The sequence below is a fragment of the Equus caballus genome, chromosome 24 (assembly GCF_041296265.1).
Source record: "Equus caballus isolate H_3958 breed thoroughbred chromosome 24, TB-T2T, whole genome shotgun sequence".
NCBI lineage: Eukaryota > Metazoa > Chordata > Mammalia > Perissodactyla > Equidae > Equus > Equus caballus.
In genome coordinates this window covers 29838954-29854566 of record NC_091707.1, presented here as the reverse complement: position 1 = coordinate 29854566, position 15613 = coordinate 29838954, and the positions used below count along the sequence as shown (strand labels likewise).

Here is a 15613-nt window from a genome sequence, read left to right as displayed (position 1 = left end):
CATCCCTCCTCGGACACCCAATGAGGCCGCCGCCTCCTCCTGCCGGGAGGTGTTGAACTCTCCCTGGAAATGGACAGGTACCTTGGGCCAATGAATGGAGCCGCGCGGGCCAATAAGAGAGAGAAATGGGTCGACCTGGGGCTTGAGGAGGGGAGCCCGTGAGAGGGGGCGGGGACGGGGGCGGGCGACGTCGGCGCAGGGGGCGGGGAGGGGCGGGCCGGCGGCCGGCTGGGCAACCTGCGGCCCGGGCGGCGGCGGCCAATGGGGAGGCGGTTGGCGCGGGGCGGGCCCGGCTGCGGGCGGTGCCGCCCCCGGGTCCGCAGGGCTGGGGCGGAGCCAGGCCCGCGTCAGGTGGTCCCGGGCGTGCGGCGGCGCTGGGGGCGGGGCGCGGCGCGGAGAGGGGAGCGGCGGCCGACGGGCGGCGGCGGGCACCGGCTGCGCGAGCAGGTACCCGCGGCGGAGGTGGCGAGGCCTCCCCGGGGCGAGCGCGAAGGCGGGGGTCGGTCCCGCCGCGCCCCCATGCCGCGCTGAGCCCTCGCGCTCGGCGCACTCGCAGCCGCGCCGCGCCAGCCCCAGCGCGCCGGCTCTCCCCGCGCCGCCAGCCCGGGCCCTACCTGCGGCCGCCGTCGGGGAGGGGGTCCCCCCAGCTCTGCGGAGCCGCATGAACAATAGGCGGCGGCGGCTCCTGCGGGCGGCGGCAGCCCCGCACCCTATGGATCGGCCGCTCCATGGAGCCCTCCAGAGCGCTTCTCGGCTGCCTGGCGAGCGCCGCCGCTGCCGCCCCGCCGGGGGAGGATGGAGCGGGGGCCGGGGCCGAGGAGGAGGAGGAAGAGGAGGAGGAGGCGGCGGCGGCCCCGGGGGAGCTGGGCTCCGACGCGCCGCTGCCCTACTGGACGGCCGTGTTCGAGTACGAGGCGGCGGGCGAGGACGAGCTGACCCTGCGGCTGGGCGACGTGGTGGAGGTGCTGTCCAAGGACTCGCAGGTGTCCGGCGACGAGGGCTGGTGGACCGGGCAGCTGAACCAGCGGGTGGGCATCTTCCCCAGCAACTACGTGACCCCGCGCAGCGCCTTCTCCGGTCGTTGCCAGCCTGGCGGCGAGGACCCCAGTTGCTACCCGCCCATTCAGTGTAAGGCGAAGGCGGAGCCCCGGAACCCGGCGGGGAGGGGGATAGTGGAGGCCTGGGGATGGTCGCGGTGGGAGGGGAGCTCTCCTTGGGGGTAGGTTGGAGGTGGGGAATGATTGACCTGGGGGCGTGTGCGTGCGCGCTGGGGCTGCAGGGGCTTTGCGATGGATAAGACCGAGACGCTGCAGGCCTTGCCTGGAACCTCAGGCGCTTGGGCTTCTTAACCTTCATCTGACCACCTCAGCAGCAGCTCCTGATTTCCACATCATGAAGCCCCAGCATGAGCTTCTGCCCATTTCCCACCCCCACCTCCAATCTGTAAGGATTTCAGGCAAGCTTGTGATTTCTGTCATAACCTTAGTTCCCAAATCAGGGACCTTCCCGACCTTTTCTATCGCCTGTCCCCGCCCCTTAAAGGCATTTGCTTTGAAGGAGATGGGGGTGTCTCGCAGGGCTGGGCTGGGCTGGTGCCCAAGTCCCGGAAACCTGTGTGAACTCAAGACTGAAGTGTCTTTGAAATGTCGTGTTGATTTCTTGGATCCTAATCTTGTATCTCAGAAGTTGTACCTTTAGGGGTTTCACCGAATAATGTGCTAAGAAGGGTGTGTGTGTATGGAGGGTGGAGAAATGATTAGAGAGGGAAAAGTATGTCATTCCCCCATGAGACACCAGGAGCACAAGATACAGTGGCTAACTCCCACTCCCTTGACACCCAGCATATTCAGACAATACATTTTCTGCCTTATTCTCACCCTAGATCCTTGCCTATATTTGCTATTTGTCAAATCTCAGGGGGCCCATGCCCCAGGGTCCCTCCCAGGGCCTTTCTTCCAGTGTCCTGGTTTTCACCAATTTCCCAGGAGCCCCCTGTTCCACGCCTTGTAATGAAATTTCCTTTATTCTTTCAAAGGAGTTAAGTTGCCATTAGAATCTCTTAATGATGCTAGATGGTTTTAGAAGAAAGATATAAATATCTCCTGGTGGAGTTTACCCTTTTTGTATTTGAGGGTTTCCGTAGTTTCTTTCCTGTTAAAAAAAAAGTATTGTTAATGCATACTTATCCTTGTTTATTCCATATTTTGTATACTTTGCGTCTTAGTTGATTTAAACAAATCATTACCAAGGGCCAACTTTGGACATTTAGTTTTTAAATTTCATTTGTAATGGTTATCTTTCTGGCACTGTAACTTATTTTCATCGGACCAGTTATGTTATTATGGTATCTTTCCTTGTTTTTTACTCTCCTTTTTTTGTTGGTGTTTTGACTGTCAAATTGCTGCTCAAATCCTTTGTTTCTCTCTCCCTTTCATTCAGTTTAAAACTTCCTGTTTCTACATTTGGATTGTTATAATGTCTGGAGGCTACACATTACTTTAAGTTGTTTTGTAGGTGTTACCTTTTTGGCGCTAGTACTGGGAACATGGAGGCTAAAGGTACCAGCACAGTGTGTGAAACAGTGTTGAAGATGTACTTGGTCACATATTGGAAGAAATGTTGGAAGAATGGCCTGGCATGTTAGAAAACAGTGTAGTTTTAAACATAAGTCGGATCTCGAGGTTCTTTGTGGGTGAAGTTTCATGATTTTTTTGAGGGGCCGCTAATGTCAGAGAAGAGCTATGTGAGGTTCATGAGCTGGAGCTCAGTTTCTTTACTATCTTGTGCTCCTGGCTGTCAGAGCAGTCAGGAGTGAATATGACTGAGGCTGGAAGAGCCCATCCACAGAAAGCCAGACCTACCCACAGTATGCTACAACAGAGGCTCCTTCTCCGTTAGGTGCCCAGGATAGAGTAGATTCCTATATCTAGAACTCGGATGATGAGAAAGTAGGAAGGACTTTGTGCTTATGGAAAGAATTGACTTGAAGAACATGGCATTGGAAGGTCCCGGTGAGTTATTTTATTTAGTCTCACCAGGAGTTCTGATCTTGGCTGGAATTCTTGATATTTCAGAAAATTTAATTCCAGTCAAAAACCAGAGTGCCTAGTGAAAGGTAGAGACTGTGTTAAATACCAGAGGATAAAGAAATGATGAGATAAGGAGGTGCTTGTAAGTCACCCATGAGGGAGACTGGTGATGCAAATATACAGCTTCATTGCAGTGCTTTGATACAGATGAACATGGGAAGTTGCTGACAGATGTACTTCTGGTCTGTATGCTGTGTCCACCAGTTTAGTTAGTGTCACTCAGAAAGTAAAGGTGATTGACAACCTTGTCTCCAAAGACAATGAAATTGAGCCACTGACAACTTTTCCCCAGTTGTCCTTTTGAACTTCTCCTTTAGGCATGAATTCTGACTTTAGTTCATGAATAGAAGACACTAAGACAAGTTATAATGTTCTGTTTTAGTTTAATTTTTCTTTTTTTTTAAAGATTGGCCCCAAGCTAACATCTGTTGCCAGTCTTCCTCTTTTTTTCTCCTTCTCCCCAAAGTCCCCCAGTACATAGTTGTATACTGTAGTTGTGAGTGCCTCTGGTTGTGCTGTGTGGGATGCCGCCTCAGCGTGGCCTGATGAGCGGTGCCATGTCCGCTCCCAGGATCCGAACCAGCGAAATCCTTGGCTGCCAAAGCAGGGCGCACGAACTTCACCACTCGGCCATGGGGCCGGCCCCTGTTCTAGTTTTAAATATTGCTTTTCAAAATGTAGGTTTCGTTTCAAACTTTATTTAGAACAGAAGAGGGGGAAATGACTAAATCTTGTGACAAAGAAAACTAAAATATTGATATTATAAATCACCTAACATTTAAATAGTACTTTTATCTCCTCCAATGTGGGTATTAGAGTTTAGCTCTCCATGGGGCTGACAAATATAAATAACCCAGGAGCTCGCTCATCTTCTTTATTTTAGTGAAAGATGAAAAATGTACAGTTCCAAATTTATCATCTTGGGAGATATGTAATCCTAGGTATTAAAAATAACTTTCTCTTACAGGAGACTTGTGTTTGTTTTCAAGCAGGGCATAAATTAAGGTTATTACTCACTTATATTTCTTTTTCTTGCATCCACTAGAAATAAAAGGATGTGTTTACAGATGTACTTAAGATTTTTAAATGAGTGAGGTATGTACCATCACTTGCCCGAAACCCACCAGAATGTGCCTATACATTTAGTTGCCAAGGATACAATTGAGAGAGAATAACATCTTGACTCCGAAAATGAAAGAAACAAGGTTTTCTTCCTGATATTCCTGGAACTATCCTTCCACAGAAGCTGAAGAATATGCTGAATGCAACTTGACCTGATTCTTACTTAAAACCAGGTCTTGATTGGGGCCGGGAAGGAAAGGAGAGCCCCACATCCTCTCAGCTGCAACTGAAAGTCTAGTTCCTACAAGAAAAAGCGTCCTCTCCCTCTCCCGCTGCCGTTCTGTCTTCTCTCTGCTTGAAAGCTGTGTTCTATACTTTTCTTGAAGACTGGTCATAATATTTCCTTAACTGAATAGCAAGAACATGAGAGTTTCTGTTTTACTCAGAGAAAGAGATTATTGCTTTCTCTTCCCCACAGGGGTTTTCTGTCTTCTGTGAAATCCCATCCGAGGAGCTGTCCTTTCAGCACCCTAGTTCAGAATCACATCTTTTAAGTTCTCATACATTTAGAATAAATATTTAAATTTCCTTCAAATATATCTATATTTAAATTTCCAGTGTGTTCACAACTGTGCTTCATACCAGAGGAAAGAAGGGAGGATATAAGAGAAGATACAACAGTTAATTTAAGGAGAATTCAGATATTCAGTTAAGGAAATAAGATGTATAAAAGTAGATTTGTTAAATAGGCACATATCTTTTCATCAGTGGGAAAACTGGTAGGAAAATGAATGTTTCTTCCTTCCGTGACCAAGGAGACTCCTAACATAACTTACATTTTTCTCCAAGAGAGTTTCGAATCTCTCTTTAACATAGCCATATTTTTCTCATTCTTATAGATGAGATAAGGCAAGGATTAGTAAAAAGTCAGGATTCATTTTAGGACCCGGAAACACTCAAGCTATTTTAAGCAGAAAGTGATTTAGCACAGGAAATTAGGTGCTTACAGAATTTTTGTAAGGGCAAGGAGAAGGAGCTGTCAGCTGGACCTATGGGAACAACTCCCAGAACACTGCAGACCTGGCCCACCAGGCAAGCTGCTACTTCTCTAATCCAGAAGTAGTAGAATCAGGAGTTGCCAATGAAGCTGCTGACTTCAAGAATGCTCTGTTGTAGTTGCTGTTCAGAGATTAGGCAACCACTTGGCCTTGCAACATTTCTTTCCACATCCACAGAACTAATGATTGGACCTGGTCATGCTGCTGGAGAAAAACCCCACTCGTCCCCAGCCATGCTGGCCAGGCGAAGCAGCAAGAAGATGGTGTCCATCCCACTTCTGCCTTCCAGAGCTTGTGCATCTAATTGGCAGAACCTAATCTGCAACCAGAACTCTAGCTATCAGGGTGTCTGGGAAGTGTAGTTTTTATCCTTCTGGCCTCTGTAGTACTGAAAGCCATGCTGGAAGGACTTTAGAATGGATCTTGATTGCTGCAAGACCTGCCATACCATTTATTCTTGAAGAAGAGTGCTAGATGAGGTAATAAGCTTGAACAATTGGAACTTTTGGAGTCAAGATGGCCTATACTTTTTGTATACCTGCAGATAGTCCAGCTAACTTTTCTTAAGAGTTTCTTTTGTATGATGCCAGTTGTATCACAAAATACAAATGAAATGGTACCCCTAGATAGGAGAAGTACTAGGATTAAACAAGAACAGAGGTTTCAGCACCGCCAGCATCTGAGTGGAGCTTGGAGGCATTGTGTAACTGGTTGAGTAAGGAATGGAACAGCCAGCAGTGGGCACTTCCTCTTTTGGTCTTGGCAAAAGTTCATCAGTGTGTCTTTGTTTTCTTAGTTGTTTAGCAAAGTATGACTATTCTCTGTATTTGTTTCAGGAGGTCCAATTCAATTTTTTTATTTTCAGATCTGAGTTTGGTTTATTTCCTACTGAGGTAGAATTTTTTCCTTCCCCATTTTACTTCACTGTCCATTGGTCACCTACTGAATGTTCGGCGTGATGAGTACAGTGGTGGATAAGGCAGGCAGAACCCACTCTATGGATCTCGTATTCTAGCAAGATGACAGGTATTGAACAAGTAATTATAACCTTGATGAATCTTGCCAAATAGAGACTTCCATGGAAGTCTGACCTGACCTCATTTAGTTGGAGGTTAGGAAAAGTTCCTCTCGGAAATTGATGTTTAAGCTGAGACTTGAGAGGTGAGTGTGAGTCAGCCAGGTAAAGACAAAGAGACTGAGAAGATAGAGAACAGGGTTTCATGAAAGAAACATAAAATAGCACTTTGGTCATATAGCAACACCATGTCTAGCGCAAGATTTATAATCACTGGTAGCTATTATTATCCATACATGGAAGCCTTTCCACACAGAGCCCAAGATAGAATCACATACCTTAGATTCAAACTCAGGATTTGGGAAGGAGGACGAGTGGTTGGCTCTGATACTGGGACCATCAGGGATGGAGTTGGAGTAATATGTCTCCTTTGAGGCTCTTTTCCTGCGTGTCTTAGACACGAGGTCTCAGTAGAACCAAGCTTTGAAAGTGTTCCAATTTACTCCATACTCCCCGTCTTCACTGCTCCTGAGGTTCACGTGCCTGGGTTACCGCAGTGGCCACCTTAGTGGTTCCTTTTGCCGTGGGCTCTCTGTCCTCCAAGTTATATTCCACGTGGCTGCCAGAGTTGGTTTCCTTTCTAAATCACTGATCTAACACCACTCTCCTTAAAGATACATGACTTCCATCCTCTACAGCATGATGTTCAAGCCCCTCAGAATGGCTTTAAAGACATTTCGTGACCTGGCTGACCCCAACAAGGCTTTGAACCTCATCTCCTATCCTAATGCTTATAATCCAGCTGCACTGGACTCCCTGAAGTCCCTAACATGCCATGTACTTTCATGCCCCATGTTCTTGCTCATGACCTTCCCTCTGCCTAGATTGTCCACCCTGATCTTCACTGCCTGATGACATCCCTCCCACTCATTCTTTAGGGCCCGTTTCAGATGTTGCCTTCCTGAGAATCCTTTCCCCAGTCACCCTCTTAGTCCCTGTCCCATGGTGGGAGTTAGTGGTTTTCCTAATTTTCTGATCATGCCACTTCGAAAGCTGTTTTCACACTATGGTTTGGTTATTGTGTATCTGCCTTGGCACTGAATTGTTATGCTTCTCACCACCTAGTACACAGTAAAACCTGAATAAGTCTCATAAAAATGATCTCCCCCAGTGTTCCCTTTAGTTAAAATGGTTGATCTCCATACAAGATTCTGCATGATGTTCCAAGTGGAAATTATTTCATGAATATTTATCAAATGGCTACCATGTGCTAGTCACTAAGGACAATGCAACAGAAAATAAGTTAATCACATTTCCTGCCCTTATGGAGTTTACCTTACAATGGGGAGACGGAAAAGCCAGGTGAAGAGGCACTTGCTGTGTTTACCCATCCAGGTAAATGGGTGATTCAACGGTGTTTTCAGAATGTCTTTGATTTGCTTCTTCTTTTCTTCTCTTTCTCAGTGTTAGAGATTGATTTTGCAGAACTAACCCTAGAAGAGATTATCGGCATCGGGGGCTTTGGAAAGGTCTATCGTGCTTTCTGGATAGGGGATGAGGTCGCCGTGAAAGCAGCTCGCCATGACCCCGATGAGGACATCAGCCAGACCATAGAGAATGTGCGCCAGGAGGCCAAGCTCTTTGCCATGCTGAAGCACCCCAACATCATTGCCCTGAGGGGGGTGTGTCTGAAGGAGCCCAACCTCTGCTTGGTCATGGAGTTTGCCCGTGGAGGGCCTTTGAATAGAGTGTTATCTGGGAAAAGGATTCCCCCGGACATCCTGGTGAACTGGGCTGTGCAGATTGCCAGAGGGATGAACTACCTACACGATGAGGCCATTGTCCCCATCATCCACCGTGACCTTAAGTCCAGCAACAGTGAGTATGAAGAGGTGGGGCTGGAGGGGTTAACAGCACTTTCAGCCCCAGTCCATGGCTTTGGTTGGAGTGGAATCCTAACGGAATCTTAGTGGGCAGTGAAACTCCTAGCTTAAAACCCTTCCATCCTTGAGTTGAGATGTAGGAGTGGAATGCGTGCCAGGAAAGATTGGTTTAGGCAGAGAATGAGACAGCCGAGGGGTTTGGGGTAATTCTGAGCTCATATTAGCAGGCAGGGTTGACAATGTGTAATTCTCATACACTGTGCAAAAAAAATATAGATTTATTGTTCTACTTGAGGGAAGTGTGTCTGTCATCACAAAAGAAGTTTTCCTCTTTGGGGGAACAGGAGATAAAAAGCAAACCTATACCACTCGTGTGCATTTCTACCTAAATATCGCAACTTGAGTTCCCGCTGGAGAAGGAGCTATAAAAAGAGGAGGCATACTTGAAGCTGTGAGGCTGATTCAGGTGACAGTGTCAGTTTGGAGAAAACGACCTTGTAGAATTACACACCTCCTGATAGCCCAGGGGTGAAATTAATTAATTGCTGTAACTACCTAGTGTTTAACAAGAGGGAGCCGAGAAGTAACTGTTTGTTAAACATCCAGAATCCATAAACTGGATCGTAAAGCAAGTGTTAGACATAATTAAATGGTGAGTTGGTAGAAATTTCAGTCCCTTTCCTTGACTGAATCAGCAGGCACTGGGAATATGCTTCTTTTGTGTGGTAATTTGTGCTCTCTCTGGCCTAGACTGAGTGGTGAAGAGGACGCAACTTGCTAAATGGTATGTGCTTACAATTCCTGTGAGCATCCTGTCCAGAGAGGAGGCTGTTAGGACTCTGCAGGGGGTGTGGGCCCCCAGAACTTCACACTCTGCATCCTTCACCTTTGAGTCCAGAAATCTTTCAGACTTTGTTTTGTTCTAAGCTGTTCTAGATGTGGCTTGTTTTTCTGTTAATGCTATTGTGAATCTATTTACTTTAAAAAATATGTTTTAAAATTATATAAGCAGTAAGTGTTTTTGTTGTACAAAAATTAGAAAGTATAGGGGCTGGCCCAGTGGCGCAGCGGTTAAGTGCACATGTTCCGCTTCGGTGGCCTGGGGTTTGCTGGTTCAGATCCCAGGTGCGGACATGGCACCGCTTGGCAAGCCATGCAGTGGCAGGCATCCCACATATAAAGTAGAGGAAGATGGGCACAGATGTTAGCTCAGGGCCAGGCTTCCTCAGCAAAAAGAGGAGGATTGGCGGCAGATGTTAGCTCAGGGCTGATCTTCCTCAAAAAAAAAAAAGAAAAAAAAATTAGAAAGTATAGATAAACAAAAAGAAGAGCAAGGTAACCCATAATGTTTTCCTTCAGGGAGTATAACTGTTACATGTGTCATATACTTCTAGGCATTTTTAAAGCATATATGGTTTATACATATACAAATAAACTTTCCAATTTACTTTACAATAGCCTTTATTACCCTTATCTCTTCCAACTACACCCTCTTCCTCCTAAATAATAGAAAAATTCATCCTTGCGAGAGTATGAAACGTGTGTTTTAGATGTAATGCATTTGAAGGATTTAAGTTCCATAAAATAAAATCTTACTTCTCTTTTCCTTCTGCCGTTGTTCTATTTCTTTATCATATGATTATTCTCATCCTTCCTCCCAAATTCTGTTCTTTAAATGTATCAAATAAATTAAAACTTTTAGTGGCCCCTTTTCAAAGTTAATTTCTGCCTAGAGACTGCTCGGGATGATGGGGTGAGAATAAGTAGGTGTGTTGGTAGAAAATGTGCTATAGAAGCTGAGTTTTCTTTTTACTTACATCCCTATCATGCTGGGAGAGCTAGGCAGAGTGCTCTAACCTTGCCTAATTGAGCCCGTTTAAAAACTTGGGCTAGGATGATGGAATTGTAAAAGTTAATGATTTCTTCTATGGAGTTTTAAGTTTGGGTGTAATTTCAAGCTGTAAATAGAAGGTTTTATGTTTTATGAGATTTGTCTTTGGAAGTCTAGGCTCTTGTGAAGAAAAAACTAACTTGCTGAGGTTCTGCTGTTTGCAGGAGACAGCAAGAGACCTGAATGTCATTCTGTCATCCAGGAGACAAAGCCCTGGTCCTTTCTTTGTCCTTAAGTGGGTTTTAGGATTGCCAGGGGGAGCCTTCAAGTGCACTGTATTGTGACAGGAGTTGGACTTACATGGGGGGCAGTATTTTAAAGGACCTTGTCACTACAGTTGATGCCCAGAATTGTGCATGGTCCATGGGGCTGCATGGTTGGTGCTGATGTTGACACCTGCTCCTGTAAATCTCACATGTGAGTTAGGGTGGCTCCTTGATATTGGTCTGTGAGTGGGATTGTGCACATCTGATATGAGCCTTGATGAAACCATTGTTATTCCATGGCTGTGTATGCATGACTTGAAAATCATTTTAGAAGTGTTATGCCACTTCTTTGCCTCCAGTTTGAAAGTTGTAACTTCTTTCTGTTTTGTGGACCTGGGGACACTGACCTGTTCCAGAGAGTTGGGTTTTGGTCACTATCATGTGAGGGCAGAATTCTATGAATTATATGTTAGTTGACTTTGAATCACTAGTGAAAAGAGTATGTATTTATGGGGGCTCTCTTTTTGGAAAAAATAAAATAGTTGGCGATAAACATCTAGCTATTACAAAAGGTACAGTAGAAAGTGATTTATTAAAATGCTTTGTTATCCTGGTCGCCTACTTAAAAAACTCATTTTACTGGCAGTGAAATGTGTATAGTATATAACACATCCTATGGTGGTACATAATCTACAATAAGTTTAGGTTTGACTGCATATAACTTAAAAAACCAAACAGAATAACAGTGGCTAAAACAAGATGTATGTTCATTTGTCTTTGAAAAGAAGTCTGAAGGGTTTTAGGGCATCCCCACAGTGTCATCAGGGACGCAGCCTCCTGTTTCTCGCTCCGTCTTCCCAGTATATGACTGCCTCTTCAGGGTGGCCTTACGGTCCAAGATGGCTGCTGAAATGCCAGCTGTTTGGTCCAAATCAGTCCTGAAGGAGGAGGAAAAGCAGAAGCACAGAAAAAGGTGCTCCTGTGGCTGAGTTGGCCCCCATGAACCTCCCAGAGGTGCAGCACAACACGTCTGCTTGCATTAATGGTCCAGAATGAAGTCACGTGGCCAAGGCCAGTGCAGGGGAGGCTGGGAGATGGAAGATTTTATTCTGGGTGGCAGTGGGCCTGGCTACTAATCAGGGTCTGTTACCAAGGAAGAAGGAGCGTGTGCTGGTGAGGGAGCAGGTGGCAGTCATACAGTGGAATCTTAATGTGGGACGTGCATTGGGAAGAACTGTTGTCTCAGATACTTGGCATCATATCGCTGAAAAGATTAGCTAGGCCCTGGGACGGGTGGCTCAGACCCCTGATTTAACTAATGGTTTATACTACTTTCCCACACTGCATCGTTACCTTAAACGTCACTTCTTAAAACTACTTGTAAAAAGCCCCTGACAATAAAAATTGATTTATGTGTCTCTGCCCTGTCAGATTAGGGAAAACTAAGACATTTGATTCTTAGAAAAGGTGTCTGTGAAAGACGGTCTTTTAGAGGAAAGATTGTCCTTTTAGGGGTAGATAGATGGGTTTCAGGATTTAGTGTAGTAGGTAGCCTGGCTTGAAGGCATTTGGCAGAATAGTAGTTTAATAGTAGCCATTGAGTTAAATTAGAGTAAAAATGAGATAATATGGAAAAGCTTTGGAAAATGAAAAGCCGTACGCAAAGTGAAGGTAGTTATTACTTTTATTTTATTTTTAAATTACTTCGTTTCTCCTCTTAGAAAACATAGAAAAACATAGAGGTAAAAGCAGTGCACATTTTCCCGATTTTTCTGTGCGTTTAGGATTTTCACCCCTAAATTGTGCACAGGAAATCCCAATAAACATATTGCTTGTCATGTGCTTTCCCTTCCCCCACTTGTCAGTTTGTTAAGAAGTGGCCACTTTCTTATGTAAATAAATATCCTACCACAAGACATTTGAAGGTTTTTACAGTGTTCTACTGTTTAGATATACTATCTTTAAACCAAACCCCGTATAATAATAATAATAATAATGGCGACAACTAGTGCTTGCTGAGTGTTCTCTTTAGCTCAGGCACTGTCTACACATGTTGTGTGGATTCATTTGATTCTCACAGCCAAGCCTGCAGAGTAGACTGTGCATGTCTCTCTCTCATGAATGAGGAGACTGAGGCTTGGAGGGGTCAGCTCTCACTGCCAGTCACAAGCCCTGACTTTGAGCCCAGGTCGGGTCCCTCAGCTTGTGTTCCTAATCATGACACTGCTGTGGGGCAGCTGGGGTGTTTCACATGCGGCCCTGTGGTGCTTTAGTTTATATAAGTAGGAATAATATTGCTCTGCTCACAGAGCCATAGCATCCACATTTTGTTGATGTATGATCATCTCATTCTTAATTTTGTAGTTGAAAGTACAGAGGGGAATAGTGAAGTTGGTTTGGGACTAGCCACACCCGCCTTCCTATTTTCAAATGTCCACTTAACCTTCAGTGGAGATCTTTGCTGCCTTATCTCCCTCGTCTTCCTCTAACGGGACTTCCCCTATAAGCCAGGCTGGTTTCCTCTTTGCCCTAGAACACACCCTCTACTTCCCAACCTGCAGGCCCTCCTCACCCTCACCCTTGCTGCATGAATGACCTTGCTTTCAGGGGTGTCCTCGTCTCATCTCTCTGCCTATCCAGACCCTACCCACTTTCCTGTGCTCGCCTGAAAGCTGGCTGCTGCTGCTTCCTGAAAGCCTATCACTGTAGACAATGCTAAACAGTCATTTGATGCTAACCACATATTACCTGACAGTATGTAGAAGAATATTAGGGTGACAAGGGCCTAGAGCTGCTAGACCAGTGTTTGCAAGCTCTCATGCCTTCCAGTTAGGGTGAGCACATGTGTGAAGCAGCCGGTGTAAAGCTGTCTGGCTTGGTGGGAATGATGGTGAAGTGAGTGGATGCTCCACCCTGTGGTGTTCGTGGCCATTGAAAAACAAAACAGAACGCTGCGCTGGGGCCACCAAGCGGCATCCCCTGGCCTCCTCTTTCTGCTGGCTGTGATTTCAGGAGCATCGCCTACATCTCCAAATAGATTTTGTGTGTTTAGCGCCTAGCAGAGTTCCAGGCACATGAAAGAATGAATAACTCAGGGAGTAATGTATCACTTGAATTGGTCTACTTGCAGGATCTCAAAATGTAAACATCCCTTTCTCTTGTCAGAGGCTGTCCCTGATGCCTCCCTTGCATGGTGCTGTTCATCCTCATTATAATGCCTAGGCCCTTGATCCTTCCTAATTGTCTGAGTTCATCAACCTATTTCGGATGCCGGAGTGCGACATTTTTACAGTGTGTTCTGTACCAACCTCCAAGGCTTCTGCCCCTTTCTTTCTCCACACTCTCCCTGATGTCTCCACTGCTGCCGGTTTCTAGCTGCCAGGTGCTGCTGGAGCAGGCCACCACCTCTTGCTGCCTGGATCCACCACCAGTCTGTTCCATCCAACCTCAGCACTCCTTTTGTTCCCAACTTGTGAATTCCCTCTCATGCTCCCATCCCACTTGTGTTGAGCTGTTTGATTGGCTGCTCCCCTTGTGACTGGAGGTCAAAGTAGCATGTCTGTCTGCATTCTGTGCTCCTGGTGCTTTGTGCCCATCTCCAACCTTTTCTCGGAGTTCACAAGGTAAGGAAGTAGAAGATTTGCGTTCTTGCAGTGTGAGGAGGACAGAGCTGCTGTTTCGTCCTTGGCTTCAGGCTGGCTGTAATGTTGTAAGCCCTGGACCGGATGCTGGCCTCGGCCCCTGGCTAGGTTTCCTGTGTAAGATTTCTCAAGACTGAGAGTTTGCTGGCTGCAAGGCTGTGGAACCCTGTGACCCCCTGTGGCTCCACTCTTTCTAGTGTCCTTGTTCCTGCACACTGAGGGAGAGCACATTCCCGCCTTTAGGATGAAGCTGCTAAGGGACAGGCATCCTGGCTGGGAGCGAGGTGGCAGAAAGGACTTGCCTTGGAAAGGATGAGGAGTGGCCGTAAAAGCAATTTTTACTCTAGGAAAATAAAACAAACTATACAACATTCCCAGGGTAGATCTGGGAGGCAGCAGAGTATTGGCAATTGCCAGTCCTTTTTGAGAGGGGCATAAATGACTTTCTGTGCCTCATGAACGCATCTCCAGATGAGATACTTCCAACAGTACCTGGCTCAGGTCACCTGAATCTCTCTCCCTGTTGTTCTCCGCATTTGTGGTCTTGTGGTTCTTTGCTCCAAGTTCCCTTTCACAGAGAGTTGGAGGATGACAGATGTGTTTTGAGAATTTTTCCTGGCTACAGTGTACAACCGCTCAGCGAATTGGATTTCTCCTTTGGTTGCAGGAGGCTGTACCTGTGGTCAGCCAGCAGCCACCAGGCACGTTCCAGAGTGTTTGGAGTCTTCAGTTGATGGGTAGTATTTCCCATGAATACAGAGACATGTTCTGCAGGTCAGAATAAATACTCAAGTGAATAAAGGTGGAATGAAGCAAGCAGCCAGCCGGTGGGCGTGACTCAGCGGCAGAGCCCACGAGGCCACGAGCTCTGACCTGCAGGTCCTGGGACCTCTCTCAGTTCTTTAACTTCGCCCAGGAACCTTGCTTGTTTCTTTTCCCTTGGGCCTTTGGGGCCATCTCTTGCACAAAGATCATTCTCGTTTGTGTGTCCCTTTGAGCACTTGGTATTGGGTGTATAATGGTAAGCAAAAACAGGCACAGCCCTGCCCTCCAGGAGCTCCCTGTGGGGTCAGGGAGAAGGACCTAAGTGAAAACAGAGTCACACGAAAATGTAAAGTCGAGATCTGTGAGTGCTGTGGAGGGGAGGTGTTGGTGCCATCAGAGTGGCTGTTAAGGGGATATGCCTGAGGACTTCCTGAGGAGGTGCTCTGAAGGAGTGAAGAAGCGTTAATGAGACAAAGTGGTGAGGGGAGGTGGGGCAGGAAGGTTCTAGGTGGGGAGACCAGCAGACGCAAATGCCCAGTGAGATATGGCCCTCCTGGAGGAGACAGTGCCCTTGACATTCCCTGTGCGTTCTCTTGCCTCAGTCCTGTCCTGTGGTTGGAGGCGCGGAGGGGTCACTGGGAAGGCTTCACGAGGGAAAGTATTCTCTTTGTGGAACATCTGCCTTCATTTCCCCCAAGCTTGCTCTGGAGTGCCGCCTACCTTTCCTTCCCACTGGGTGACTCTGGGCGCTTCTCTGCAGCTTACCCAGTGGGACAGGAAGTAGCTGGGGACTGTGGGCAATATTTAGGCACCTATGAAGCCTGTGTTGGAGTCAGAGGAGAGGACTGTGTTGTCTGAAGGATCTCAGTACTATTTCTGGATTGTGATTGAGCTGTTAGCTTGGGGAAAACAGTGTCAGTGAAGGGTCGGGTTCAGGGAAAGAAGGGCTTCGAAAGGCATGTGGGCTCTTAATTTCCAGATGATTCTTTAGTTTCTTCCCCTT

At 46.7% G+C, this 15613-nt stretch overlaps 1 protein-coding gene across 4 annotated transcripts in view; it reads left to right on the top strand.

Moving 5' to 3' along the window:
* The first annotated feature begins 581 nt into the window (after positions 1-581).
* The window catches only part of MAP3K9 (mitogen-activated protein kinase kinase kinase 9), a 76844-nt gene continuing 61812 nt past the window's right edge, over positions 582-15613 (top strand). For all 4 annotated transcript variants that reach the window (XM_070249943.1, XM_014735679.3, XM_070249942.1 and 1 more), the window contains exons 1-2: positions 582-1128; positions 7689-8102. In XM_070249943.1, coding sequence (XP_070106044.1) covers positions 729-1128; positions 7689-8102 — 814 coding nt within the window. In that variant the 5' untranslated portion in view covers positions 582-728. The remainder of the gene's footprint in view (positions 1129-7688; positions 8103-15613) is intronic.